The 27,974-nt window shown below is 41.2% G+C and overlaps 2 protein-coding genes across 2 annotated transcripts; both read left to right on the plus strand.

Annotated features, from left to right (window-relative positions):
* Positions 1 to 208: 208 nt before the first annotated feature.
* On the plus strand, positions 209 to 12,098 carry LOC136437555 (zinc finger protein 93-like). The gene is made up of 4 exons (XM_066432170.1): positions 209 to 555; positions 601 to 1,237; positions 1,523 to 1,698; positions 12,053 to 12,098. Exons 1-4 carry the CDS (start codon positions 209 to 211, stop codon positions 12,096 to 12,098), a joined length of 1,206 nt encoding a protein of 401 aa, XP_066288267.1.
* Positions 12,023 to 27,965, plus strand: LOC136437556 (soluble guanylate cyclase 88E-like). Its single transcript, XM_066432171.1, has 2 exons — positions 12,023 to 12,994; positions 27,834 to 27,965. Exons 1-2 carry the CDS (start codon positions 12,200 to 12,202, stop codon positions 27,963 to 27,965), a joined length of 927 nt encoding a protein of 308 aa, XP_066288268.1. The 5' UTR covers positions 12,023 to 12,199.
* Positions 27,966 to 27,974: the final 9 nt, after the last annotated feature.

The following is a 27,974-nucleotide window of genomic DNA, read 5'->3' on the forward strand; positions in this document are numbered from 1 at the left end:
AATTCTTAGAATAATAATGACTCTAGTTAGTATTTTTCGGGCGATCTTTCTTTTACATGGAACTGAAAGTAATTTTTATTACATATTTATTATTATATTATTTTTTTATATTAGACACAAGGGGACAAAAAGTCTGGGAAGAAGTCGTTGCATAATGACTCACACCCAAATTTGCATATCTTCGTTCCCCAATAGATAAAAGCAAAAGATGGAAGATCCCAGCAGCATCTATGGACAACACGGAACAAGACATACTGGGGAAAAACCTTACATGTGTGGGGAGTGTGGATACAGAGCAGCTCAAAGGTCAGCCCTGTCTCGACATGTGAGAATCCATACTGGAGAAAATCCCTACAAGTGTGACCAGTGTGACTATTCTGCAGCACAGAAATTCAGCTTGGACCAACACCATGTCACTAAACACACTGGTGACAAACCCTACATATGTGAGGAGTGTGGATACAAGACAGCTAAAAGGTCTGACCTAGTCCGACATGTGAGAATCCATACTGGAGAAAAACCCTACAAGTGTGACCAGTGTGACTATTCTGCTGCGTTTAAATCCAACTTGAACCAACACCATGTCACTAAACACACTAGTGAGAAACCCTACGTATGTGAGGAGTGTGGATACAAGACAGCTAAAAGGTCAAACCTAGTCGAACATGTGAGAATCCATACTGGAGAAAAACCCTACAAGTGTGACCTGTGTGACTATTCTGCTGCGTTTAAACCTGCTTTGGACTACCATCTAAAAGCAAAACATACTGAGGAAAAACCCTACATGTGTGAGGTGTGTGGATACAAGACAGTTAACATCTCTAACCTATCCCAACACGTGAGAATTCATACAGGGGAAATGCCCTACAAGTGTGACCATTGTGACTATTCTGCAGCATGGAAATCCAGCTTGAACCAACACCAGCTTACTAAACACACTGTTGAGAAACCCTACATATGTGAGGAGTGTGGATACAAGACAGCTAAAAGGTCTGACCTATCCAGACACGTGAGAATCCATACTGGAGAAAAACCCTACAAGTGTGACCAGTGTGACTATTCTGCTGCGTTTAAACCTGCTTTGGACTACCATCTAAAAGCAAAACATACTGGGGAAAAACCCTACATGTGTGAGGAGTGTGGATACAAGACAGCTCAAAGGTCTAACCTAGTCCAACATGTGAGAATCCATACTGGAGAAAAACCCTACAAGTGTGACCAGTGTGACTATTCTGCTGCGTTTAAATCCAACTTGAACCAACACCATGTCACTAAACACACTAGTGAGAAACCCTACGTATGTGAGGTTTGTGGATACAAGACAGCTTACAGGTCTCGCCTAGTCCAACATGTGAGAATCCATACTGGCGAAAAACCCTAGAGGTGTGACCAGTGTGAGTATTCTGCAACTCAGAAATCCAACTTGATCCAACACCATCTCACTAAACACGCAGGTGAAAACGCCTACATATGTGAGTAGTGCGGATACAAGACAGCTACAATCTGTAACCTCTCCCAACAGAAGTTACAGATTGAGAACTCATACAGGGGAAAACCCTTCAAGTGTGACCAGTGTGACTATTCTGCTGCACGGAAATCCAACTTGTTCCAACACTATGTATTGGAACACACTGGAAGGAAGACTTACATATGTGTGGAGCGTGGATTCCGTACCGGCGTCACGGCGGGGGGGGGGAGGTATAGAGCGGACGATGTCCCGTCCCCCCAAACTAGGTTCGAAAACTCATGCTATATCTTATCTGTATTTTGTCACAAATTTCCCACGGGAGCATGTCGCGCCTTTGGCGAAAAATAGGTCTGGAGCGCGTCACATCAGGCTGAAACCCATCTGTGTGTGTTTCTTTTAGAATTGAAAAAAATAAGGTTAGCAAAAAGGTTGGCTTGATTATGAAATCTTCGTGGTCAGGAAAGATGACCAAAACTGAACAAACAGAGCATGGTATACCGAATAATAGATTTTCTCTTCATTTTTGTTCTTTCACATATTCTTCTTTGGAATCGATCGCGAATTTGGAATACGACATAAGTATCCCATTTTCCTAAATTTGAATTTTACAGCACATTTTTTTAACGAATCGGCATGGCCTAATAACTTCCGAGTCGTGCCGTTAAACATGACACCAGCTTCGACCCCGTCAAACTTTAAACTTCAACATGCACGATCCCGGATGTTGGAGTTACGAGAAGCATACTTCTTTCGATGGAAAGTAGTAAACTGTGATTAAGGCTGATTGATTGAACGGTTATATTGTGCAATCGCATATAGATTTTAAGTCTCGATTGGGACTTGTACATCTTACGTTTATATCCATCCTAACGGCCATTAAAGAGGCCTTAGATAGTCGGCGAGAAACTTACCCCGGGTTGCGTTAATGCGAAATGGTAGAGGCGAAAATTACGCTTCCATCGGGCTCTAGTAGTGTAAGTGATAAATAGGTAAATACATTAGTATCGAAGAATGTTTTTGACCTTAGAACTAGTAACTGCGGTATAAGTGATACGTTTAACTCGACACATTTAATTATTCATATACTTAGATTCATATACTTAAATCATGACAGTTTCAAATTTTATCCAGTTGCTTGAGTTATTATTTATGGCGTTATTATTTTTCTTATTACCTGGATGTCTATACTTGTACATAGGTTAATTCCTTTGTATCCAGGTGATTGCTTGCATGTATAGTTGAAGAAGACCTAACGAAAGTCGCTGTACTTTTGTTGTAGAAGACCTAACGAAAGTCGCTGTACTTTTGTTGTGTCAATAAAGATTGTTGTATAAGTTTACTTAAAGATGGTCGCATCGGCCGATTAATCTACTCTACACAAGAACCTTTCTAACGGTAGCGCTAGCAGATACGCAGGTTGATAGTTGTTATTGATTTTAAATGAATTGTATTGATTGAAGTTCTCAGTAGTGCATTATCCTGGGGGACGTTGGGTTGGAGATTTGTTTGGTCGTATCTTTTTAGGGTGGCGGAATTATATACCCGGGTGGAATTATGTTAGTTAATGTTACATAGGTTAAAAGCTGTCATTGACTTAAGAATAAAGTGTATTAATTGAAGTTCGCAGTGGTTCGAATAACTAGCATGTAGTTTGATCTGAGTGATTGTCGGGAGAGAAAGCCCATTTCGGACTCCTTATGGTAATTTTACTATCTCCAATGTTCGTTGCTGTCCCATCAACTCTCGCGTGGATTACGACGTGGTTTGCCGTTAAGCTCCCCTTTCCACTAGTAGTCTATGGGCCAAACAGGTTTTTGGTACCACCGAGAGGGACAAGTGCTATCATGAATTTTTGGTATCTGCAGTAACCAAAGTTAATTATAAGCCATGATAATCATCTTCCATGAGCAGCTTTCCTTTGCCAAGTCTTGATGATGCCTGGAATTCATAAGTATCCAAAATGGCTTGTTTAACAGCGTTCCTGTGAGAAAATGCTATTTTTTCACCGTTTCCATGGCAACTGTTATAGACATCTGCGTAACTGTATTTCAAAATGGGTTCAAATGTACTTAACAGGTCTTTGTATGATATAAACGTATAGAAAACCCATGAAATATGGTTGATATGCATCGAAACCACATTGAATAACTTGAACGTAGACGTCTTTGTCCGTTCTATGGCATTGAGTGACGTCACTATATCACGTGATATGTCCTATAAAGCTGGACATTTGACATCGTTATCATGCAATGTGACAAAGTAGAGGAATCAACCTTTTCAAAAAAGAAGGTCTCCCTTTGTCCCTCTGTTTGTTACCACATTACTATTTTGACCCTATCTAGTTGATTCCTGAGATAATGACACATAATGTCTGTCGACTTCCCCGTAGGATGCATGCTTCTATCTACGTGTATAGTGTATGATAGATATCAGGCAGGGGACTGCCGACAGTTCAGTAACTGTTCACTAACCCTTTCCTGTAGGATCGACATCAGTTGTTGTGAAACCGATTGGGACGAAAATGAGCTGTGAGTATCTTACAGATGTTACGAATTATTTCTAATGTTGATTTGAATACTGTAAATGGATTTAAGTTTACGTGGTTTTTATTTCGGAGTAGGGGAAACTGGCGTGTTCGCGGTGGTTTTAAGTTCGCGTTTGAAACAATAGTAGTGCCACAGTCATAGGTGGACAAATTTTGCGGTAACCTAAGGTTTAAGGCCCGCGCTGAAAAGTTCACCGCGAAAGTAAAACCACCGAAAACAGTTCTGCATTTACAGTATATGGATGACATCCACAAACGCATCAATTTTTGTAGCCTTCCTTGCAGACTCCTCTCGACAAGGCACGTTTTCGTCTGCCTCGTCCTCGTCCGGTCCGTTTAAACTAAGGCCAATGGTATACATGTATACGTATACATATATCTCCTTCGTCTTTTATCCCTTAATCTAGATATGTGAACGTTGGGGCACAACACAAGATCTGGACGTGGATAGATGTGAAATTATCAAAGTGATGACTTAATTTGCATAATTAATGAGAAAATATTAATGTTCCATATTTCTAATTAACGAGAACTTTATACTTGTGGCACATGAAGGTTTCGTAAAGGTTAACATAGTAAGATGTAAATCATGCAAATGAGGACCTACTTTGCATCGTCTTCACGTCGCCGGTGTGTTATTTAAACACCACTCTTGTTCAGACTGTATTCTTGCAATTGATGGCTCACAAAATCAAAACTGCTAAGATTTCAATGAATAAATGTATCTGTACTGAAGCATAGTATGGAATATGTAGTTTGATCCGTACAATGTAAGTTCTAAATGTATGGCATTCAAAAATATAATTCCAATGTCGCAATAAATGAGTATCTTTTTCAGACTGTACGCTCGCAATTGATGGCACACAAAATCAAATCTACAAAAATTTCAATGAATAAATTTATCTGAAAGTAGAGCATGACATATGTTGTTTGATCTGTAAAATGTAATTTAAAAAATGTACGGCACTAATTTCATTACGGTTATGCACAGAAGAACGCTTCGTTCAGTTGACAGACGGTTGGTATAATCACCTCAGTCAGTGTAATATCAAAAACGTATTCGAATGACCTCCAACGTTAATTGTAGAAAAAAGAGTGAAATATATGCTTGGTCATAAACACCTTTATCTAACTTACACATGTTCCAATATTGACAGTCCTGTAATTTTCCAATTAGATGAATTTTTTTGTTGCATTAATTATGCAAATTAGGAATCAATTTGCATAATTGGTATCTGTTGATGCTCCACTTTCCATGAACTACATATGTTACATTATTTGAGTCTGATAAGGGAATACACTGCAAATATAGATTTTTTTTCTCATTAGCTATGCAGATTAAGTCACAATTAGCGTAATTTGCACTTCATTGTGTATTTCTCTAACTAAGCTACCTGTATACTAAATATCATGGAAATCCGTTGTTCCTTTGTTCAGTTACTCTCCTTAGAAGATTTTCACAAAAACACCCCTGCAGTTCTAGAGGAAGCTGCTAGGGGGCCCAAACCTACACCACATCTTTATTACATCACAAGCTATCTGCCACCCAAAAATCAAGACCACAGCACGTCCAGGTCAAAAGATACAAAAATTGAAGTTCTGCTGCAGTACCAAGGTCATATGCGAGGGACCCAAAATCGTCCTTGAATTTCGGCTTCACAACACCTGCCTACATACCAAGTATCATCATAATCCAACTAGAGGTTCTTGAGTTATGGTGACTACAGTAGTCCGGAAACACAAACAGACAGACAAACAAACAGACACACAGACACACCCAAAACAATATCTCCATTTTTCATGGAGATAATCGCTAGTTATCAAAACCGAATTAAAGCAAAGGGACTACATCCACATCTATGCAGTAATTCAGCCGACACAACCACAACGTTCTTAAGGTTATTAGGTCCTGATTAAGAAATCGAAGTTTTGAATTTAGATCAATATATTCCTTAGGGGACCGAGAAAGCGCGTTAGTTGTACCAAAGACTTCTGTCTAATCATTGGAAAGACAGGATCAGACTTAAGGACATTGCGATTAATCATGATCAGATAGATTAGATTAAGATGTAGATTAAACATCCGATCCGATTAGTGGGGTCGTGTGTCGCAACGGCAGAGCGTTCGGCTCAAAACCAAGAGGTCCCGAGTTCGAATCCTGTCGTGTCACCGATCTTGAGCTCTAGGTAAATGCACTTTACACGACGTTCCTCACTCCACCCAGGTGTAAATGGGTACCTGACTTCGGTTGCGTAAGGTCGTATTGAGGTCACCTGGTGGCGCCGAATGGCAGCCGCCCAGAGTCTTGCGACAAATCCAGAAAAAGCAAGTGTGGATAGATTAGGTATATGTTGTGTATTATGTGAAACCTGTAAACCCTGCATCAATTCAGCGCCAGAAAGGCTGCCATTGCGGGTAATTTCTGACCAATAATAAAACCATCAGGACGCAGTAGCCAAGGGAACCACGTGTTGGAAACATCGGGTTTCATGGCCTTCTGGAGCTCTTTTTTGAGAACTAACCAATTTGTTTCTGAAAAAAAGAGTTTTATGCTTTTATTTACAAAGCTTCTAATGTTCCTTTATATGTGTTATGATATGTTATGCTACTCAGTTACTGGAAAAGTGTATGCGTGAATAGAAAAAACAACAACATGTTTCTTTCAACGACGTTGACCCGTCTGGAGTAATTGTCTAAAATCACATTCAGTTCTACCCTAACGGTGCACTAAGGATCAGTTCCTCCTCAAGCAAACCTCTTTATGTATATCTATTTATTAGTCTCAATGCGGTAGAATGGGGGCCTAACGAATTTCCGGCATGCCCATCACTTGTATGACCTTGTATGCACCTCCGGTCCAATTCATGTCATTACGCGAACGTTGCCCAGAATACGGGTACAGGGTATCTATTATGCATTAACTCCGTATACACAAATATAGCCTGACTGGCGCTATTGTCAGCTATCTTTCTCAAGGACTTCCGATATATAAGTCCGTAACCCCAACCGGTATATCCGATACTCTATCCGAAGTCCAGAGGCATTCGTGTGGCTAAATTTAAACCTCGTTCGCTCGGCCTTGTTTGTGACCGAGCAGGTCCAACACAACCCACCGCCAAATCTACCACGAGACGACGAGTTTTGTATCTTTGGCCTGTTTATATGGGTCAGTTTGACTAGAACGGCCTTTAAATATTAACTTCCCCTGACCTCTTGATAGCGACAGGCGGCCGGGAACCAAACTGGCACATTCTTGTTCATCGACTGGCAGCAATGGGGAGGGTGTGCGCAGGTCAGTACGGTAGGTTTTCATGATTATATAGATATCCTAACAGCTAAACACTAGATACCCACAACTATGATCATGATAATGTGATAACTATATACCACAATGTAATAACTATATATCACGTAGTTATGACAGCCGTGAGCGCCCGTGACGAAGTGTTCGTTACTGACCTCTCCGGTGTACCAACTGCCACGTTCCCATGTCAAAGGTCAGCTCTTATGGTATCTGTTTCTGTTTATTGTGTGAACCAGTACCCTATATTACATGAATACATTAATTAACCATTGGATACCATGCAGTGCGATAGGGTTATGTACTTTTACCTCTGATGACAATAGAAAATGATATATAAATGAAACTATTTTTTTTTTCATATTATGCCAATCAATCTACGCATGGTGATTGTAGACATATCTCTTCCGGGATGTTTTATCTAACGTTGAGTACGCTTATTGTATAACATAGTCGCCAGCCTTACTTATAGCTTAAGGATGTAGGACAGTGTAAACTTGGCCACTGTAAACTTATAAGCTTCTATTCCGCTTGGACAACTTAGCCAACCCGATAATTATTTTCCTGCTTGAAACCTGTCTTCAGGGCGACTGAAGAAAAGTTTCATTTGGGGTTATGTTGTCTCTGGTGCCACGGAGCTCGTTTCTCAAAGCCCTTGAAATAGTCGGGGTTCTAAAATTTACAATTTGTACCAAATACACGCCTCCAATTAATGGTAAGATCATTTTGACGTAAAGTACACCTCTTTGAGTTCAGAGATCTAGGGCATTCCGTGGGTTTGTAATTGGTATCAACAGCATGGTATAAAACAAATTGACTCTCTTTAAGGGAAGAGACATTATTCACTGTGAGCAGAGGAAGCGACGCGCACACAGATATTTTCGTATAATTTCATCGGGTTGATAAATCAAATAAGCATAGTTTTCTTAGGCTTACAGCCTTCCGTCTTCTTGTTTGTCTTCTTTAAACGTAGGTAGAGAAAAAAAATTGGGTTGTGTACCTATGAAAAAAATGTGAAACACAGATATGTTGTTACGTGTTTTATCAGCAAACGTCTTTTGAGTCTTAACGTCTGGTATTTAAAACGTTTGCAACAGACTGATTGTCCGATACAAACGTTTCTGTAAACCGTACAAACGGTGACAAAAACTTTGTCTGCCAAGATTCCATTCATTATCTTCGGTTCAACATTTCGCAATGAGTTGATCCGTTAATGGTCTAAAGAGCCCTTCCTTAGAAACACACGTATACTTTCCACCTTGGGTCATAACTGTGGAACTACAACCTGTGTATAGACCACTTTCAGCAATGTCTTGAGGGAATGTCTATCCTGGTAATCATACCATCGTAAGCTCCCCGGTATCTCTACGGTGCTTGAAGCTTTGGCTGCCCGCCCAGGCCCTTTAGCGCACCCGAGGGATTCTTTTACTGCATTTGGTTTCAATTACTTTGCCCTAAGGGACAGCCTGTAATCATACAGTGCCGGTAGGAAGATAGTCTTTTAGAAAAAAAAGGCCTATGCTAAGCAAAACTATGGCTAGTATAACACCCCAAGTCGGCCAGTGAGAATTGTTATCAGCCTACGGATTTTCTTGAGTTTACGGTGTTAAGGCCACAGTAAGTAAATTTTATGCATGACATCATCCGCAGACTCCAAAACTAATGAGATAGGGCGAAATAAACAAGGCGAGCAAAAAGAAAGATTTCTACATTTTCAAATTTTGAGATCATAAATCTTGTCAAACAAAAATTGAGGCGACAAAATACGATATCATGACCAACAGGTCTTTTATTCCTGTATTCAACCAATGAGGTTTCACATATAATATAAAACCTCCTTGATTCAACAGTCACAGTAAGCATGTCCTTGTAGATGTGTATACATCTCAATAGACTAACTACAACATCTGAAGCAACTACACTAGGTATTCATATGCGATGAAACACCTTGTGTATACAGCTCAATTAACCAGAACCAAGGACATTATATAATGTTCTTGCTAGAACAAATGCAGAAAACAGCTTGTTATACCATCATGGGCAGGAACTACACTGGGTATTCATATGCAATGAAACAGCTTAGACTGTCAACATTAAACTGTCATTGAAGATGTGTATACAGATCAATTAACTAGAACAAATGCAGAAAACAGCTTGTCATAACATCATGGGCAGGAACTACACCGGGTATTCATATGCAATGAAACACCATAGACACCTTCAACGTTTATGACATATTTGCAAATTTTTGGCATGTTGACGACCGTCGGAAGGCAATTAATTTTTTTTTCAAAATCAGGCGAAAATCAATGAGCGCGCTGATGTCATCCATAACAATTACTTACTGTGGCCTAAATATATACCACATACGACAGAGTTCAAAGAAATATTTAAAATACAAAGCTACCTAGGCATTGTAAGACTCCTTGTTTCACGAGGCTTCTCCGCCTTGACATCCGGCCAGACAGACACAAGTCTTTACGTATGAAAGTGACCTGCATGTCATTTGCGGCCCAAAGCATGTAAGAATATCCCTTCCTATCTTGGGGGAAAACGTGGAGACAATTTCAGGTTGATAGAGCATAGGATATTGGAAATGTCTTTTTACACAACTGGTAAATCTCACCTGCTGACGTTTCGGTGTCTGTCAGACACCTTCTTCAGGGCGTCTGACTGGAGTACTGCTTCTCATGATCAGACATCGAAACGTCAGCAGCTGAGATTAACTGGTTGTGTAAAAAGAAATCTACAATAAGCTATGTCCCTTTTTTTAATTTTAAACGTTTAATACTACTTTTATGATATTTTACAATAAAAGCCGTGACACAAATCCTAACAATCCGCTTGACAAATACAAGCAATAAAACATGATATCCGTACGACATGAGACCTGATGAATTCCATACATCAAGGCTATTCAGGGGCTTTACTCGTAAAATACGATTTGCTTCGAGTTGAGCGAAGGCGATAATGACTCGATCCAAATAGATTGCTAGTGGTTGTGTCAGAGGCCGTCCTTCATGTACGCACCTGTTAATGTCATTAGCGCGGAAGCAAGACAAATTGGTAGAAAATGGATCTTCCAGCAGCGAAGACACGGGGGTTTTGGTAAACGCGTGCAGTGGAAAGAAAAAATCAACTTTATTTGGGGCTTCCCCCCTTGGCTCATTGAAAATCGCCAGCTGCCGACATGATTCCCCTTGTGAAATAAAAATAAACAAACAAACAAACAAACTGTAAGGCATGGAAAAAATGTTGTTTTGCGGTTACCCTACCGACCATATCAAAAGTCTAGCGTTTTGGGAGTCGACTGCTAGCAATGGACATACATTTTGAATCTAATATCTGAGTGATGAACATAATTCCAAGTAGAGTAGTCTTGTGAATTTTATTACTAATAGTCTTCCTGTATTACGCACTTGATGTAGGAAAAAAATTGTATTCCCTTGCTCAGTTTATCAAAAATGAATATACAATATATTCATCAGTGAATCTATAATATGATATTGAAAATATATGCGCCCTGTTTTGGATGTACATGTATATCATTCAATTTGTTAAACTATATTTATTGGCTCACTGTTGCCGAAATCAACAAAAAAAGAGAATACCTGCGTAACGACCTTTTTTTTCAGGGACGAAATCGGAAACACAAAATTCGTTTTCATAGGCCTAAACAGAGGCAAGGCATGTATGGCATGTTTCGCAAGTGAAACATGTCCGTCGACAGGATTAAACCATTCATAGCTTAGTCTCGAGACAGATAGCTTCCCTTGTAGCGTAAGGATGATATCTCGCGATTTCTCTCGTATATGCGGCGTGGTCGCTTATGTAGACAATTTATATTAAGCGCAACAGATGAAATTTCATGCATGTCGTCTAAGGCCACAGCAAGTAAATTTTATGGATGACATCAGCGCGCGCGCTTTGATTTTCGTCTGATTTCGAAATAAAAAAAACAAGATTTTTTTTACCACTCGGCAATGGTTAACATATGGAATATGGTATAACATGTCACAAACGTCTGTCAGTTCTATAAAAAAAATCTCCCAGATGCCGTAAAAAGTCTATTTCACATGTATGCGTCCTTTCTCTATTATTAATGTGCTATACAAACCATGTGCTATAATGATTTTAATGTTGACACCAGTGCTACTGACTGTTTTATTGAATACAGGAATACAAGAGTTGTTGCTTGTGATACCATATTTTACCGCTTCAAGTGTTCTTACATTCTTTATGTGTTTTTTTGCCAAACTTGTTTTTTTTGCACGCGTTGAATCTTCACTCTCTAGTGTATGTTAGCCATAAAATTTACTTGCTGTGGCCTAAATTAGCGTACCAGCCACACGGGAAATTCAGCGTGCTCTTTCGCGCGTGGGCCCTCGGCGAGTTATGACTTAAACATCGCACAGTGTTCGCTATGCCTAAATTGCTAGCTATGGGGGTCTGTTATGGTACAAGCAACTGAATTATGCATCGTATATAGAAGGGGAGAAACAGTATATATATACCGCGTGCTTGCACGTTTCTGTGAAGCGAGTCTCGGAACATACGCTTGGAAATATATAGCAAACACAAAAGACATAGTATACCCAACACCGAAGTGCCAACAAGATATGCGTTATACAGTCACTTTGTTAGGATATTAATCAATAGACCTGTGCTAAGCGTATGTGACGTAATTAACTTAGTTTGGGCGTATGTGACGTAATTAACGTTTGATTGGTGTTCCCAGTTCTACGGAGAGCCACTCTCGTCTGATCCTGCTGTGTTGCGAGTGATTGACAGCTGAGGGGCACGACCGTTACTGAGTTTCCCGGATGTGCATCGCCGTGCCGGGTGGTACGACAAGAGGCAGTCAGTGTTTCTCTCACACGCCGCCATGTACGGTATGCTCGTTGAAAGCGTACAGCACTATGTACGGAAGGTATACGGGGAAGAGAAATGGCTCCAGATACTGGAACTCTCCGGTTTCAAAAACACCGTTTTCGCCACGCAGCGGGTGTACAAGGACGACGTGCTCCCCCGGCTGGCCGAGAATTGCTCGGCGGTGGTCATGGACAAGTCCACCGAAGACTTCCTACTCTTCTTCGGTACCTGCTTCGTGAACTTCTGGTCGCACTACGGGTACGACCGGGTGGTGCGTGTGAGCGGCCGCCACTTTAGAGACTTCGTGCATGGCATCGACAACATCCACGAAATGATGAGATTTAGCTATCCTAAGATGAAAAGTCCTTCGTTCTACTGCGAGGAAGAGAGCCACGAAGGGTTAACGCTACACTACCAAAGCTGTCGAACCGGGTATTCGAACTACGTCTGCGGGCAGATGTCACAAGTAGCTAAAGGATTCTACAACCTCGACTTAAACATGGTGAAACTTAAAGACTTTCCTGAAGGACGTGGTTACCACGTGGTCTTCAGATTGTACTTCGACAACAGTCCATACATGCCGCCCAAAATCAAGTGCATACGGACTCTGTCAGTGGAAGAGCAAGTGCCGGCTCTCAGATTTCTCAGACTTTTCCCCTTCTGCGTGGTTTTTCAGAGGGATATGAAGTTTGTTTACGTCGGAGAGAAAGCGAGGGAACTGTTTGCAGAAGACCAGTTCGTGAAGGAAGAGAAAGTTACAGATATCTTTTACATTCGTAGACCTCCCATGGACTTCACGTGGAAAAACGTGAGTACATATTACATAAACATAAATATATTACCGCTATGCTCTTATATTGAATGTAGATATTTTACTTCACTAATTTGTCATATATAAAGACAAATATTGTATAGATCTATAGGCTAGATACCTTCACTTACATTTTTACGTTATTGTATTTGTTTATTCCAGTGCAATAGCTTTCGGGTACATTACATAAACATAAATATATTACTGTTATGCTTTTATGGTGAATGTAGACATTCTATTTCATTCATTTGGCATGTATAAAGATAAATGTTGTATAGATCTATAGACTATATACCTACACTTACTTACATTTTTACGTTATCGTATTTTTGTATTCCAGTGCTATTAGCTTTCGGGTATATCACATAAACATAAATATATTACTGCTATACTTTTATTTTGAATATGTAGAAGTTTAACTTCCCTCATTTGTCATGTATAAAAATAAATATTGTATCGATCTATAGACTATATACCTACACGTACTTACATTTTTACGCTCTCGTATTTTTGTATTCCAGTGCAAATAGCTTTCGGATATGAGTTTGCACACGGTCACTCTCATTACTATTAATACTATTATTACTACTTGTATTATCATTACAATAATATGCCACAGGAACTTCGTTGTATATAGGGAGAAATTGTTCAAGTTAAACCGAGCAGGCTCTGTGCTTACGTCGACAAGGCAACCTCTAATGTTGATATTCACGTAAGGGTCCGGTGACATACGTCGTAAGATCGTCCTACGTAAACAGGGCTCGAAATACAGGGTGCATGTGCACCTTTGTGCACCGAAAATTGGAGTTGTGCACCTAATCTTTGGCTGTGGGTGCACCAGTGGCAGTGCACCTAGATATTTTTGTAGGCTATCGAGGAAAGGTACTATTGTAAACTTGAAATCTAAGTGTCAGAAAAAGCGATATAACCTTTGTTGTATCTTAATATATTACTTGTTTTAGATTTTTAAGTTAGTTATGGAATTTCAGACTGAAGTTCCTGAGGGATGCAGTAGGGTTTGTAAATAAGTTTTGCTGACATTCTATTCTATTTTAATCAATGTTGTGCCCCCGAATTCTTCCTGTGCACCTAGATTATTTTCCCAAATGATATTCCCAAAAATGAATTTCGAGCCCTGTCGTACGTTCGCAAACTAACATCATTGGGATAGTCGTGCCGATGCCTTGCAGAATCCAGCTGTCCTGTTTCGCAACGGCATGTTTTAAATCAATGCCCAGCGCTTGGTTGGTACCGTCAAAGCCTGCTTTAAAAATCTACTGCATCGAAATAGTAAGACGACCTACCACGAATGTGATCGCACCATTTGAGAGAACACCTGAACTAGGATAGCGCCATTGTGTAATACTGTAAATGCATAAATGTTCGCGGTAGTTTTATGCTCGCGGTTTTCGCGGCGACCGTTTCACCGCGAACTTAAAACCACCGCCAACATTTTTGTCCAATATTGTAACAGTATGTGACCAAGGAGGTTTTATGTGACTAAAGCACTGCCGTAAAATCAAAACCACAGCGAACACTCTATCTTTCCCTTAGCGCGAAATAAAAGCCAAGCAAAGTTCAATGCATATACAGTACAGCCAACTGTTGCCTTGCTGAGAAGCTGGTGTGTTACACCAAGGGGCGGTCATACCGGCTGTAGAGATAAGAATAAGGCTATACAGAAGTAAAACACTTGCTCTTATCTTATCTGGTTTGTAACCGTACATTTTTCTTGCCACGTGCCGTTTATTTATTTTGCCGTCCGACATTTAAAGACGACGTTTTAGACATGGATCATTTCACCATCCCCCTCCATGGAAAAATAAACACTTGAAAACGGTGACACGAAATGGGAGGGGGGCACGAAGTCAAGGTCGTAGCGACCACAAGAAATGCCACACTAACGTTTACTAGGCAGCGCAAATGTATTTCTTGTTTAACGGCCTTCCTTTTTCATTATCGTATATATGAAACTTTGAAACTTTATTGAAAATACTACGTGGCAGACTTGCAAGTCTGAATTGGGTAGGTATTTACACTTGAGCTCCCATTAAAAACGATATAAATATATACAAAGTTTGAATGATATCAATGGCGCAATTCTAAAACACAAATAAGTTTTGAATTTACAACACATAAAACGATGAAAGGACAGCTGACATAGTAAACATTGGAACATTCGTGACAGGATTGTGCTGTTTGATACAATTGCAGAAGAGAAAACACGAGAGCGTTAAAGAGATCAGTTACTTGTTCAGCAGGGTTACAAGGTACGGAATCGGAGAGTTTTTTAGTCTGTTGGTGCGACAGAGTGGTATGTTGAGTTTCAGTTTGTTTCTGGTGTTACGACCGGATATGTATCATCTTATTCCCTTGCTCGATGGTTGTGTACGTATATCTTCTTTCTGTTAAGTGTCTGCCACACATAGCCGACCATAGTCTCCCGACCATCTTCGGACATCGATTGCGAGTTAGTTCGTGAACAAGGTCATTTAGCTCTGTGGTTTGAAGTTGGTCGGAGCGGTTGCCTACTAGTCTTGTTGAAGTATTTTTAAGTCTTTTTTGACTTTGAATTTGAAAAATTAAAGTCTAGAAAGGCATATTCTGCTTGAATGCGAGTAGGGGAACGAACTAGAGCTAGAATCGGATCGATTGAATGCTACTCCCAACCAAGCGCCGACCTTGGTTGGGGAGTGATCGAGGGCAAAGTCCCGGGATGGCCCTGGATCTGTGACATGGTCTTTTCGTGTTGTTGAGCATGTATATGTGTCTATCAAATGCAAAACACGTGGCCTGGAATGGGAGGGTTACTGGTACATTTATAACAAGAGCCTTCGCCATAATCACAAAGGATAAGGACCCGTTCAGACTTCCGCGTATAATTTAGTCCGTATGAGTTGCGTATTGTTATATTTTAACGATTCATGTGTGTGTGTGTGTGGGGGGGGGGGGGGGTAAAGTTTGCGTGGAAGAAAGTGTTTTGTACTTGATCAACCATTGTGCAGCCTGGTTATCGAACCGCAAAAAAATGAGTTCTTAGGCCGCAAGCTTCACCTAAACCCAGTAAATCTTAATACCCAACCCATACGGACATGCATATACGCACAAGTGTTCACTGGCCTTCAGTGAGAATATTTGCCTCTGTTACATATTGCGTCATCATCAGCTGATAGGTGATATCCAAGTGTTCGTATGACGTCAACTATTTCCTGCCAATATTCGTTATCATGTCAATTAGCTCCAAACCTCGTACCATTAATATCTAAGTGTGATATGATATTCTCTATCTCCGTCATGTGAACAATCCTAGGGTCGGTAAGTGATCGAATGCCCTGTCATATCAGCCGTACGACCGTAAACTGAATGTTTATGGGATAGTAATCACCCCGACCAATCGATCGCATTGAAACTCAGATTCGTATCAGCTATGACCCGACAAATCGCTTTCTAACTAGTACTTGCGTTAACGACTAAATCTGACAAAACAAACTCGCCAGTGAGATGGTGGAAAGTGTCAGCTTCCAAAGGATGTTTTCAGATTGACAATTTTGGCACTTTGAAAGTGATTGAATGCGTCCGCGATTTAACGTTTAGAGAAATGTAGTAGAAACTTTATTTTTTTTTCCTTTTTTACTACTTAAGTTCGAAAGCGATTTGTTGGGTGATGGCTGATACGAATCTGAGTTTCAATGCGATCGATTGGTCGGGGTGAGTAATGCATTTGTAGTAGAAAAATCAGTTGTCATATTTCGAAAGCGATATCTCAGATTCTTCTCACAGCCTTTTGAACATTCTATGACTTCAAAATCATGTAACGAACTGCGGCAACCAGCCCTACTGAAAGACACCCTGACTACGAGAGGTTGTGTAACGTTAACACATACGAGGTCAGAAAGGTCGGCTTCCGAATAATATAAATGTTTGCAGAACAAATCGTTGAACATGTTCGTACTAAAGCTGATCACTAATCAAATATTTACATGCAGCAGCTCTAACTTCCTTTTGGCAAGATTAGCCAGTCTGAATCCTGGGTCAACGCGGGGCGCAATAAACTACTTGTTTTCCTCTCGGCAACTGACTGCAAATGGATAGTTCAGGGTTGACCTCTGTGCAGAGTGGCCTCGTGGCCATGTCTGGGTCATATATATGAATAGAACAGACATGCGCAGAAAGATGCCGAACACACAACGTGGAGGCTTGCCGAGGCTTTCCCATTGTGCAATATAAAAATAGCATTTTTTTCTCCGTGTCTGGGTGTTTGCTTTTCGTTGTGTCTGGGTGTTTGTTTGTCCGTAATTATACAATCTTTATTGACACAACAAAAGACTTTCGTTATAGTACAGGAGCCAGCTGGTCCTGAAAAAATTGATTTCGTTGCACCCATATTACAGAAACTAATTTTGTGGTAGAGGGGCCTCTTAATGCTCAAATTGTGGTACCGCTTTTTTTGCAACCGAGCCTTGTTATATTAGGTCTTCTACAACAACACACGCAAACAAACAAAATGGGATTCAAAATAATCAACCTATATGCAAGTTTATAAATAATTCAAAATTTAGATACACTGTCAGTGGAGTGGCAGGAAGTGTGTAGGAAGATAGGATTGTGAAAATGGCAGGAAGTGGAGTTCAGAGGTGATACAATTAGTCATTTATTAGACCTGACAGACATTCCAGGTCAGGGTGTCAATGGGAGAGACTACTAATTTACCGAGGGTTATTGTTTTTTGTCCATCTGTTTGTCTATGTTTTCGCAAATAATATATGTTTCACCGTATGCCTGTCACGTTAACCTTACACTGACTGGAAGTGATCGTTGGACATGTGTGACTCTAATCGGAAGGGTATTTGTATAATTAATGAACTGCAATTAAACAAGACACAGGCGTGACTTGTGAGATCCTCGAGCTCTTGTTTTATGTCTTTCCTTTCCTTTCCCTTCTCTATCTTTAAATCAGCCTCATTTATCAAAATGTTTTACGCAATCAGCACTTACCTAATGCTAGGGTCTAACCGGGGCCCAGCCGGGCTGTTTGCGGCAACAAAAAATCAAAGTGTATGTCAATAAATTTCCACAAGCTGTGCTCTTGAATAATTTTGGGTAGGTTTTGTGTTTTTGTTGTCGTTTATATCATACTTTTCGTTCCCAAAGACTGCCCGGCGGGGCCCCGGATTGGAAATGTGAACCTATAACAAATGGGCGTCCAATGGTTGAATTTTGTAGTAAATTTTATGAATTTTAAATTGTAGCTTTTCTTAAGTAATTTTCACACAAGATGATATTGGCGAACGTAATAAATTGTAATTGTTTTGTATATTTGTTGATAATTGAGGAGCAGGTGTCACAGGGATTTCGCACCCCCCTGATTTTGAACCCCCCGGTGCGAAATCACTAGGGATCTCGCACCCCCCGTGCAAAATCCCTAGCGATCTTGCACCCCCCAGCTAGGGATCTCGCACCCCCTCCTCGAACCCCCCTAGGGATTTTGAACCCCCCAAATATTTCGAAAGGTGCTCTGTCTGTGCAGCAATTACATTCAAAACTGCATTTTGATATAATAAAGCCATAGTTTAACGTGGTAATCGAGAGTATTACAAGTTGCTGTGTCTGACAGACCAAACATCTAAGACTCCGGGAACCCAAGCCCTGGACTAATGTAACGCTACTAGTATTTCAGCACAGCGCGATGATGGTGACTCTCTGTGCACGATGATTCGTTGTAATATTCTTCCTTTGTGCCATGAGGAATGTACGATTAGTTCATAGTTTTACTTCAATGTTCATAATTGATTTTTTAAATTATTCTAGAGACTTGAATAACATTTTATCATACAAAATTATATCACATATTGAATGGATGACGGGTGTTAAATAGGGTTAGAAAAAATTTATCGAAGCCTTAATCGAAATCTTTTGACATTTCTGAGTAAGAATTATTAGTTATTTAATGTTAAAAACTACGGGATAAAAAAATGTCGCCACCAGGATTTGAACACAAGAACCATGACTCCCAGATAGTCATTGCACAACCCACTTCGTTACCACTTCAGTCAACAGAGCATTTGAAATGTCAGTTATAGTTACCAATCAATTTGTTAAAAAGATAGCCACTGGGAATTATGAATGCCGTAACAGAACACATACTACACCCTGGGGGTGCGAGATCACTAGAGGGGTGCGAAATCGCAAGGGATTTCGAACCGGGTGGTTCAAATTCACGGGGGGTGCGAGATCCCTGTGACACCGGCCCTGTAGAGAAACAAATTTCTGTTGCCGGCTCCTCACAGATTTTTTGAATCTGTGAAGCCGAGCGATGGCAAAATGAGGGCATTCTTTGTATAGATATGTGCATGTCGTACAATATCTTTAGAAAATTTTAATTCAAGACCGTTGTCGACAGTAGGTCCTATCATAGTCTGCTTGAAAATTCGATTACATGATATAAACATCGTAAGATGGCTAACAAAAAATGTAACCGAGTCGTTACGCACGATTCTGGTTGGAGTACTATACGATATGGCCATCTCACGTTACTTTCCGTATGTTGGGCCTGTCTCTATGTCACCTTTACGTGTTTACAAAACTCTCGAATACGTGATGTGACGCTCGTGCGCCGTGGCGTGGGATTCTTCAGCCCAGACAGGTTCATGTAAGGCTTAGCGATGACAAATGACCACGTTACAAGATCATCAGCACACCGGACGCACAGGCGTAATACCGGGCTTAGACTTGGGCTTAGCCAAGCCTTAAGCCTTAAGCCCCCCTCTCACTGGACTCGCGGCACACTGGCGGCGTCGCTGCGTCCTAAAATGGATTTCTGTTACCCTTGGCTTGACTTTATAATGGGAATGTCATTATAAACCGTACAAGTATGACCAAAAAGAAATTAAACAAAACACACAAAGCTTAAAAAGATTTTTTTTTTTTTTTGTCGATGAAAGTCGTTGAGTGCTTTGTCAATTCGACCGGCCGCAGCGACGCCGCCAGCGTGCCGCAAGGCCAGTGAGTGGGGGGCTTAAGTGATGACAAATGACCAAGTTACTATATCTTCAGCACACCGGACGCACAGGCGCTATACCGGGCTTAGACTTGGGCTTAGCCAAGCTTAAGGCCGACCAAGGAGCTTTGTCATTAGGCCTAGGGAAATCAAAGCTGTGGTTCCATTTTCAGTCAAGTGAGGGATTCTCTTTTTTTTAGGGATCGACTTAAATGAGTCAGTAAAGACAGTTTAACGATGTAAAACTTGCGATGTAAAAATGCATGAATACGCAGGTATCTTAAATACCTGTATTATTGCAGGCATACATTGTCAAGACAAGTATATCAATGGATTGAACAAGAAATACCATGTTGACCTGTGATCCAAAGTCTTATATCAGCTGTCTGTTATCAGATTGTGAAATAGGAAACGTCTGAATTTCATTACTCAGATGTCAAATCGAAACTTTTATGTCCCTTGCCAGCGGTGGATCCACCCACCCCCTTCCCCAAAGCTATGTCGGCAGGTTTTAGCTACATGTAGGGTCGGTCAAGTAACTAGAAACTTAACAAGATTGTCTCTATGCCTATACTGAACAGCCAGAATATCTCATGCGCAATTTCTCATGGGAATATTTCTAGAGCCAGCTAACTTGAAAGTTAATCTTCCACTGGCTCTGGCAATAAAGGAAGGCGATTTACTCAGAAGCCTGGGGAAATGGTATCTTGCACTTTTCGATACATACAAGGAACGACAGACTACGGCTTATAGCTTAACGTTCTGTCACAAGATATGCTACACATTCCAGGAACAAACTATACTGATGTCGGTACAAGCTCACAAAGTCGTTTTAGGACCGGCATAAGTGCTTGATATCTCTTTGGAAATGTATATAGAGCCAGCTAACTGACTTCAAAGTTAATCTTCCACTGGCCTTGACAAGAAAGGAAGGCGGTATGTTCACTATCATGAGCTAAGGAAAGTATATCTAGCCATTTTCGATACGTATAAGGAACTGGAGACAACGGCTTAACGTCCTGTCACAAGAGGTGTAACACATTCCAGAAAAAAACTACACTGATGTCAGTTCAAGCTCACAGGGTGGTTTAACGTGCAAAGCAGTTTTTAGGGCCGGTATAAGTACCTAATATCTCATGGGAAATGCATCTAGGGCAAGCTAACTGATTTGAAAGTTAATCTTCCACTGGCTCTAACAAGAAAGGAAGGCGATATGCTCAGAAGCCTGAGTCATTTTAGATATGTACGTACATGTACAAGGAAAGATAGACTACCGCTTAATGTCATGTCACAAGAGATGCAACACATTCCAGAAAAAAATGTAGATTCGGGAAGAGAAAGCATTTGAGATTCAAGCTCTCGACCCCTAGGTGTAAAAGACAGATTACACACCACTACACCAAGCTAAATTGTATCGACATAAACATAAGTCAAACAAAACATCAGTCCATACGAGGACTTCTAAAGGGGTACAGCCACGTGTCACGGCTATCGGGACTACCCAAAACTATCATACAAGCAACCGTCCAGGGAGTAAGAAAGAGGGATAGGCAACGGTAAAAACTGGAGGATGATATCGGAGAATAGACAGGAATGACACTAAGCGAAACATTCGGCGAAAAGTGTTCCTTTGGTGCCCCAACTGTCAAATACTAAGAATATCAAAGCGATAGATAAAACAAAATAAGTCTATATATAACCGTCTTCACTCGCTCTGACAGACCGAACGCTATAATTACCTACCTACCTACGCTATAATTAGAGCTTCAAAAATCAAGTTATATTTCTTCACAGTTGTCTGCTATAAAGAAGCGTATTGAAAAATAAGTGAATTAAGACTTTTAATGTATTGTTTTCCCTATTGGGCTAAGTATACGTCACAACAGAGACATGGCTATATCATTGCTAATTGTTATATCATTGGAATACTTCCGTAAATCAAATCATTCGCAGCTGTCGATGTTGAACATTTTCCCATGAGCAAAGTAAGCTAATAACACGAGCATTGTACGCTAATAACAGTTTCCTGAACGTGAACGTCCCATTTTGATTTGGCTGTTTCAGCTGTCAATCATAATTAGTGATTTTACCAATAGGAGAGCTTGATTTTGATTATGTACTCTCCCCTTGATGATTATGACTTCCTGATCGGTAGCTCACACAGGTGCCCGTCCATTTGCGGTCCGTCTGCTATAGCTGTCAATCACATTTATTCATTAGTGATTCAGCCAATAAGAGCGCTTGACGTTGATGACTCCCTTATCGCTAAGTCACACAGCTGGTCGTCGGAAGTCTCGCATCCCCCAGTAGATCTAGTGGAATAGCGAACGTGGCTGAACAACGCTACTTACTAAAAATAAACCTGTTGACAATTTTAGGTGGAAGACGTGCGGAGCATTGATATGGATATTCATGGCACAGCTAAAACACATGGATATATTAGCTGCCTGTTAGTTACACAGACTTTCCCGATGGCATCAATGTAATATACATGTTCGTCAGAGAAGAGAGAGAGAGAGAGAGAGAGAGAGAGAGAGAGAAAGAGAGAGAGGGAGAGAGAGAGGGAGAGAGAGAGAGAGAGAGAGAGAGAGAGATAGAGAGAGATAGAGAGACATAGAGAGAGATACAGGGGGATAGAGAGAGAGACAGAGAAGACACAGAGAGAGATAGAGAGAGATACAGGGGGATAGAGAGAGACAGAGAAGACAGAGAGAGAGAGAGAGAGGGATAGAGAGAGAGATAGAGTGATGTAATAGCTATCATGGTATAAAAACTTTCTGGGCGAACAGATATGCAACATGTATATAAGTGGTGCTCTTCTCCGTTTACAGAGCCATTATTGCCGGGGACTAGTCTATCGGTAGCGGTAGTCTGTTCAACTCAAATATTCTTTCTCATATATACCGAGTGCTACGCAAAAACAGCAGTATATACTAATCTCTTCAACGCAAACCTCGCCCTTGGAGGCTGTAAAGAGGCCGGCGGGTGTTGGGCGGGCCGCTATAAGCGTTATTTTAATCAGGCTAAGTACCATTTCTTTAAAGTCTTCGATATGACCTGAATGCACTCTACCCGTTGTTGAATGCAATAGTCAACGCATGAATGTACAAGGGAGCTATCTTCCAACATTGCTTTATATGATAGATGGTTTAGGTCATATATACCGAAGGTCTACAATTTAACCTGGCGCCACGATTTCTGTCCTTTCTGTATTGGGTTTCGGCGAACCACCCAGGGGTCATTGACCTCCTACTGTTTCCAAGAAGCGATCGGTTTAATACGACAGATACGCGCTAAAAGACTTGCAAGGGTGAAATCATTCGGACACTCACATTCGGTAGTCTACAATACACGAAGCAATAGCTAATTGCCGTGAAGGGGAGAAAATGCTAGGGACGTTCCATTAACTAATTGTACCGAAGGACATGACGCTGGGGAAATACAAATGAAAATCTTGTAACAGTAGTCGACAATTTTCCTATATTTACACATGGCCATATATCTTGACATTGGGTCTAAAGTATCTTTGTACAGTCATATCGTGTTGCCATATTTTAAAAGGGTGCTTTGGAATCAACCCATGCTTTATACGTGTTTAAAGAACACTCCATATTCTGCTATCATTAGTGTTTTTTTGTGTGCAGTGTCTATGAGTTTGCGTGTGTGTGTATGTGTGTGCCCGTCTGTCTGTACGCTTTTGATTATCAAGTGGCACCCTGATAGGTCATATTTGATTATGTCGTGCGTTTCAATATAACTTCGTTTACCATTATCGCCATCTTTGATTTGAGATATCCCTATATATGTATATATCCATCATAATCACAGTTACCCTTGCGTTGCCCTATATGATACACCGTACTAAACCCATGCCAATGGTACCCTATCAGATTGTCAATGACACCCCTCTTACCCAGGTAGGTTGAGTCCCAAAACCTCTGCTTTTTGATTTAGATAGTAATTGCAATATTCTTTTTTCTTTCATTTGAGAACAATTATCTTTATTTAGCGTATCGTGTGACGTGCTACTGTGTTCATATTTTGATGGTTGTTATATGTTGCGCCACATGCCTTATGGTGTGTAAGTATTTGAAATCGTTCCATATATTTTTACTATTACCCTGTGGTAAACGTATCTTAGATATTCGTTCTTTGCAAGCGATGTTTGACGTTTTAATGTCGTATTCAGTCTCCGCTCTGTGCGTAAGTTACGTCTAGACGTCTGTGCTATTCGCATCTTCAATGTGTCGGTATCGCCTTGGGAAACTCAACTTAAAGATAAGGTGGAAGTCAAGAGATGTTTGTCCTTTAAGAAGTTACTGCCACGTAATGCCGATAGCGGAAATGTAATAAATAATGCCATTCCGGGAAGTTCCTTTATACAGTTGAGCAGAATGGCTTTAGGTGCCATCTACCATTTAGCCAAGCCTGTGGTGCACATACATCCAAGGCTCTATTGAACCCCTGCCCACAGAGCTTGTGGCCGTAAACCTCTAAGCCAGGAGGCTATTTTAAAAAAGCACCAATAGGAGCTCAGGATTGTGTGCTCACCGATTTATCATCTTTTCACGCCCTATAAAGTAAGCTCATCTTGCAACGATATATGCATTGGCGTAGTTTGCCCAGACTTCAATAGTAAACAGTTGGCTATTTGGTCGTAGCTTAGGATACCACTTTATTATAAATCAGTCCAATAGGAGCTCACGACTCTCTATCACCATGGAAACCTGAGTTATTGGAATCCATGGAAATAGACAGTTATCAGGCTGACAGTACTAGTCATTGGTCCTTGTTAACACATATGCATAAGTCAACAAGATCAGGATGTTCCCAGTTCTCATGACTTAAAGCTGTTGGCCATAGAAGTTTCCAGGGGCCTGAACAGTATAAGGGTCTATGTTAAAAGCGTGTTTTTTTGTCAGGCTACTCCGTAATCACTATGCCGAGGCTGTAGGGCCATTGCTTTCCCACCTTGTCTGGAATTGTGCTTATCGCATGCAGATTTGAAGCCTCTGTCACACATTTCGGACCTTTCCACGACTTTGCGCCGACATCTCTCCTACTAAGGTCGGCGCTGTATTTGGAGTAGCATTAAATCCATCCTATTCTAGCTCCGATTTGCTCCTGTGGTCATATCCAAGTCGAATATGACTTTATCGGTACCGACTTTGATTTTTTTTAACGTATATTCGGCTGGCAGGCTAGTAGAGAACATAGCTGAGCAATTCCCCTAGCCTTCAATCAATCGTTCGCAGGCATCAGTATCTGATGCATGGCGGCTGCAGACATGCATAGGGCTCGCCAGGCTGGTCTACTCTCGGCAAAGACCCTCCAGTCGGTTCTGGGGATCCCCAGCCCCTGGAGTGTGTTAAAGATCTGGTCTTCCATCTTCCTCTAGGGCGACCTCTAGCCTTCCTCACAAGCAACTCCCAACTGGAAAATATGTCGGGAGGCCATGGGCGGTTATATGTGACAAGGCTTAACCTATTGACCTAGGGCTCCATTTATAGTTTGATCTTTTTCTCTTCTCTTCATGTCCTATACATTCAGCTCATCCAGCAACGATTTATGCCCCTCCATAGTTTTCCCAGACATAAATAGTAGACAATTCCCGTTCCTTTTCTTCCTATAGCTTTTCATATCCAAATCATTTTAAGGCGCCGTTTCTGATCATATCACATATAAAGAGCCATCCATAAAGGCAAAAGAAGTCAGACATGACACGGGGTCAGGTTACGCATCATGTTGGGTTGGCCGTAAAGCCTTTAACGGACATTCTGGACGTTCCAGGCGGCATTCATGGCCATCATAGAGGTCAAAACACATCACCTCTGCATCCTCCTGTCATGTCTGATTGCGAAATATGGACACAGAGTCTGATAAAACGGTAAGGTCACCCATGAGACGTCTCTACGCAAATGTTTCCTCTTTTTGAAGGGCTCTCCAGCGGTGTAAAACTGATGACTTACTGGCGCGTGAAAATTGTAGCTGGGTGAGTTATTGGATTCAGATTGGATCTTAATTCTACGTTTAATATGCCGCACAGATACAGAGTACATCATCTGACATTACGTCAATGAAGGTTAGACATCCATCTAGTTAGATACGCAAGGTAGCAAACACTCAAGCAACTCGGTAATTTTGTAAAAGGGCAGATGCGCCAAAAATAATTACTCAAGCAACTGGAAAAAATTTTGAAACAGATGTTTCAGACAGCATCCGCTGTCTTTCGTTAGTGACTAAAGATAGTACTGTGAAACCAGGGTCTATACCAAAACTCTGAATAGATATGTTAATGAGGTAAAGGCAATTTATGATGTCTTGACGTAGTCTTCAAGAGAAGGTTAATTCAAGACAAGGTTGTATGCTAATGGTACAATTAGCTATTGTTGTTTTAGTACAGTAACTAAATACTGTTCGTCCGGTGGTGGGGTGGGGGAGTTGGTGGGTAGTGCATTATCCCAAGTGCCTGAAAGTTCAACATGTAGACCCCCTTTCCTCTTAAAAAGGTAGATGTTTCAGACAGCATCCACTGCCTTTCGTCAGTGACTGAACCAGCATTTGGAGTTCATCAGCTATTCATCCAAGACTCTGAATTAATATTTCTATAAGTTTGTTCAATTCATCAATTAAAAACGACGTCAAGACAAGGTTGTATAATGATAAGTCTAGCTGTCCAGCTGTTTGAGTGCATTTCGCTAATGTTGTCTCGCGGGGTGGTAGGGCATGGTCCGTAGGGCCGGAATTATCATCAAAAATTAGCAATCATCTTGCCGAGGCGGTATATGAATACAGGGCCTAGAGAGCGTGTAATCAGACCAAATTAAAGTCGACTAATCCATTATAAAGCTGCAGGATGCAGATGGGTTCCACTTAAAATGATTGACATAGGTATTGAGTGGCAAAATAATTAGGTTAATGTGCTTTCAGCCACGCGTATCGGTCGTTACTTTACCTGAGTGTGTGTGTAATGATTAAAAAAAGTTAGAGTCGACTTTATGACTGCTTTGTAGTTGTTTTTGAGTGGGTATTCTTTCTAAAAGAGGCAGGCCTTCTGAAATCTGCATCTAAGATACAATATAGTACAGAAGAACTTGTGAATTAGTGCTACAAGGCTGTGAATAGTTGGAAATTATTGCATAGTTTTGGCTGCAAATAGTTTTGTCCTGTTAAAATACATGTCTAGAAATCGTTGATTTCATGAAATTGTCAGGACTAGCTTTGTGTATAATCTATATTTCTGTATGTTCCTTGTGTGTTGTTTGGTCTGGTGTTCGTGCTGTGTGAGAAGTCTGATCCAGAACGGACTGTTACCGGCCGAATGGCACCTTCACCTGCGGGGCCAGATGCGCTACATGCCCGGCTGATTCTGTGATTTGTCCCGTAGGTTCTAAGGCTCCAACAGGTGGTGTCTGAGCTGGTGATCTTTGTGAGATGTCCGATCCAGAACGGACTGTTACCGGCAGCACGGCACCTTCACTTGCGGGGCCAGATGCGCTACATGCCCGACTGATTCTGTGTTTCTCTTCCGTAGGTTCTGAGGCTCCAACAGGTGGTGTCTGAGCTGGTGCCCGTGATCTTTGTGAGAAGTCCGATCTAGAACGGACTGTTACCGGCAGCACGGCACCTGCACCTGCCTGGCCAGATGCGCTACATGCCCGACTGATTCTGTGGTTTGTCCCGTAGGTCTTTAGGCTCCAACAGGTGGTGTCTGAGCTGGTGCCCGTGATCTTTGTGAGAAGTCCGATCCAGAACGGACTGCTACCGGCCGCTCGGCATCTCCACTTGCGGGGCCATATGTACTACATGCCCGACTTATTCTGTGTTTCTCTCCCGTAGGTACTGAGGCTCCAACGGGTGGTGTTTGAGCTGGTGTCCATAAGCTGTGTGAGGAGTCCGATCCAGAACGGGCTATCACCAGCCGCTCGGCATCTCCACCTGAGCGGCCAGAAGCGCTACATCCCCGACTGATTCTGTGTT

Source organism: Branchiostoma lanceolatum, chromosome 6 (assembly GCF_035083965.1).
Source record: "Branchiostoma lanceolatum isolate klBraLanc5 chromosome 6, klBraLanc5.hap2, whole genome shotgun sequence".
Lineage (NCBI taxonomy): Eukaryota > Metazoa > Chordata > Leptocardii > Amphioxiformes > Branchiostomatidae > Branchiostoma > Branchiostoma lanceolatum.

What these genes read in the sequence shown, in the direction of transcription:
- LOC136437555 (XM_066432170.1), top strand. Translation starts at nt 209, where the DNA reads ATGGAAGATCCCAGCAGCATCTATGGACAACACGGAACAAGACATACT. An exon ending in ACCAGTGTGACTATTCTGCT is followed by an intron (nt 1,238 to 1,522) that starts GCGTTTAAATCC and finishes CTCTCCCAACAG; the next exon opens with AAGTTACAGATTGAGAACTC. An exon ending in GTCACGGCGGGGGGGGGGAG is followed by an intron (nt 1,699 to 12,052) that starts GTATAGAGCGGA and finishes TGGTGTTCCCAG; the next exon opens with TTCTACGGAGAGCCACTCTC.
- LOC136437556 (XM_066432171.1), top strand. Translation starts at nt 12,200, where the DNA reads ATGTACGGTATGCTCGTTGAAAGCGTACAGCACTATGTACGGAAGGTA. An exon ending in TGGACTTCACGTGGAAAAAC is followed by an intron (nt 12,995 to 27,833) that starts GTGAGTACATAT and finishes TCTCTCCCGTAG; the next exon opens with GTACTGAGGCTCCAACGGGT.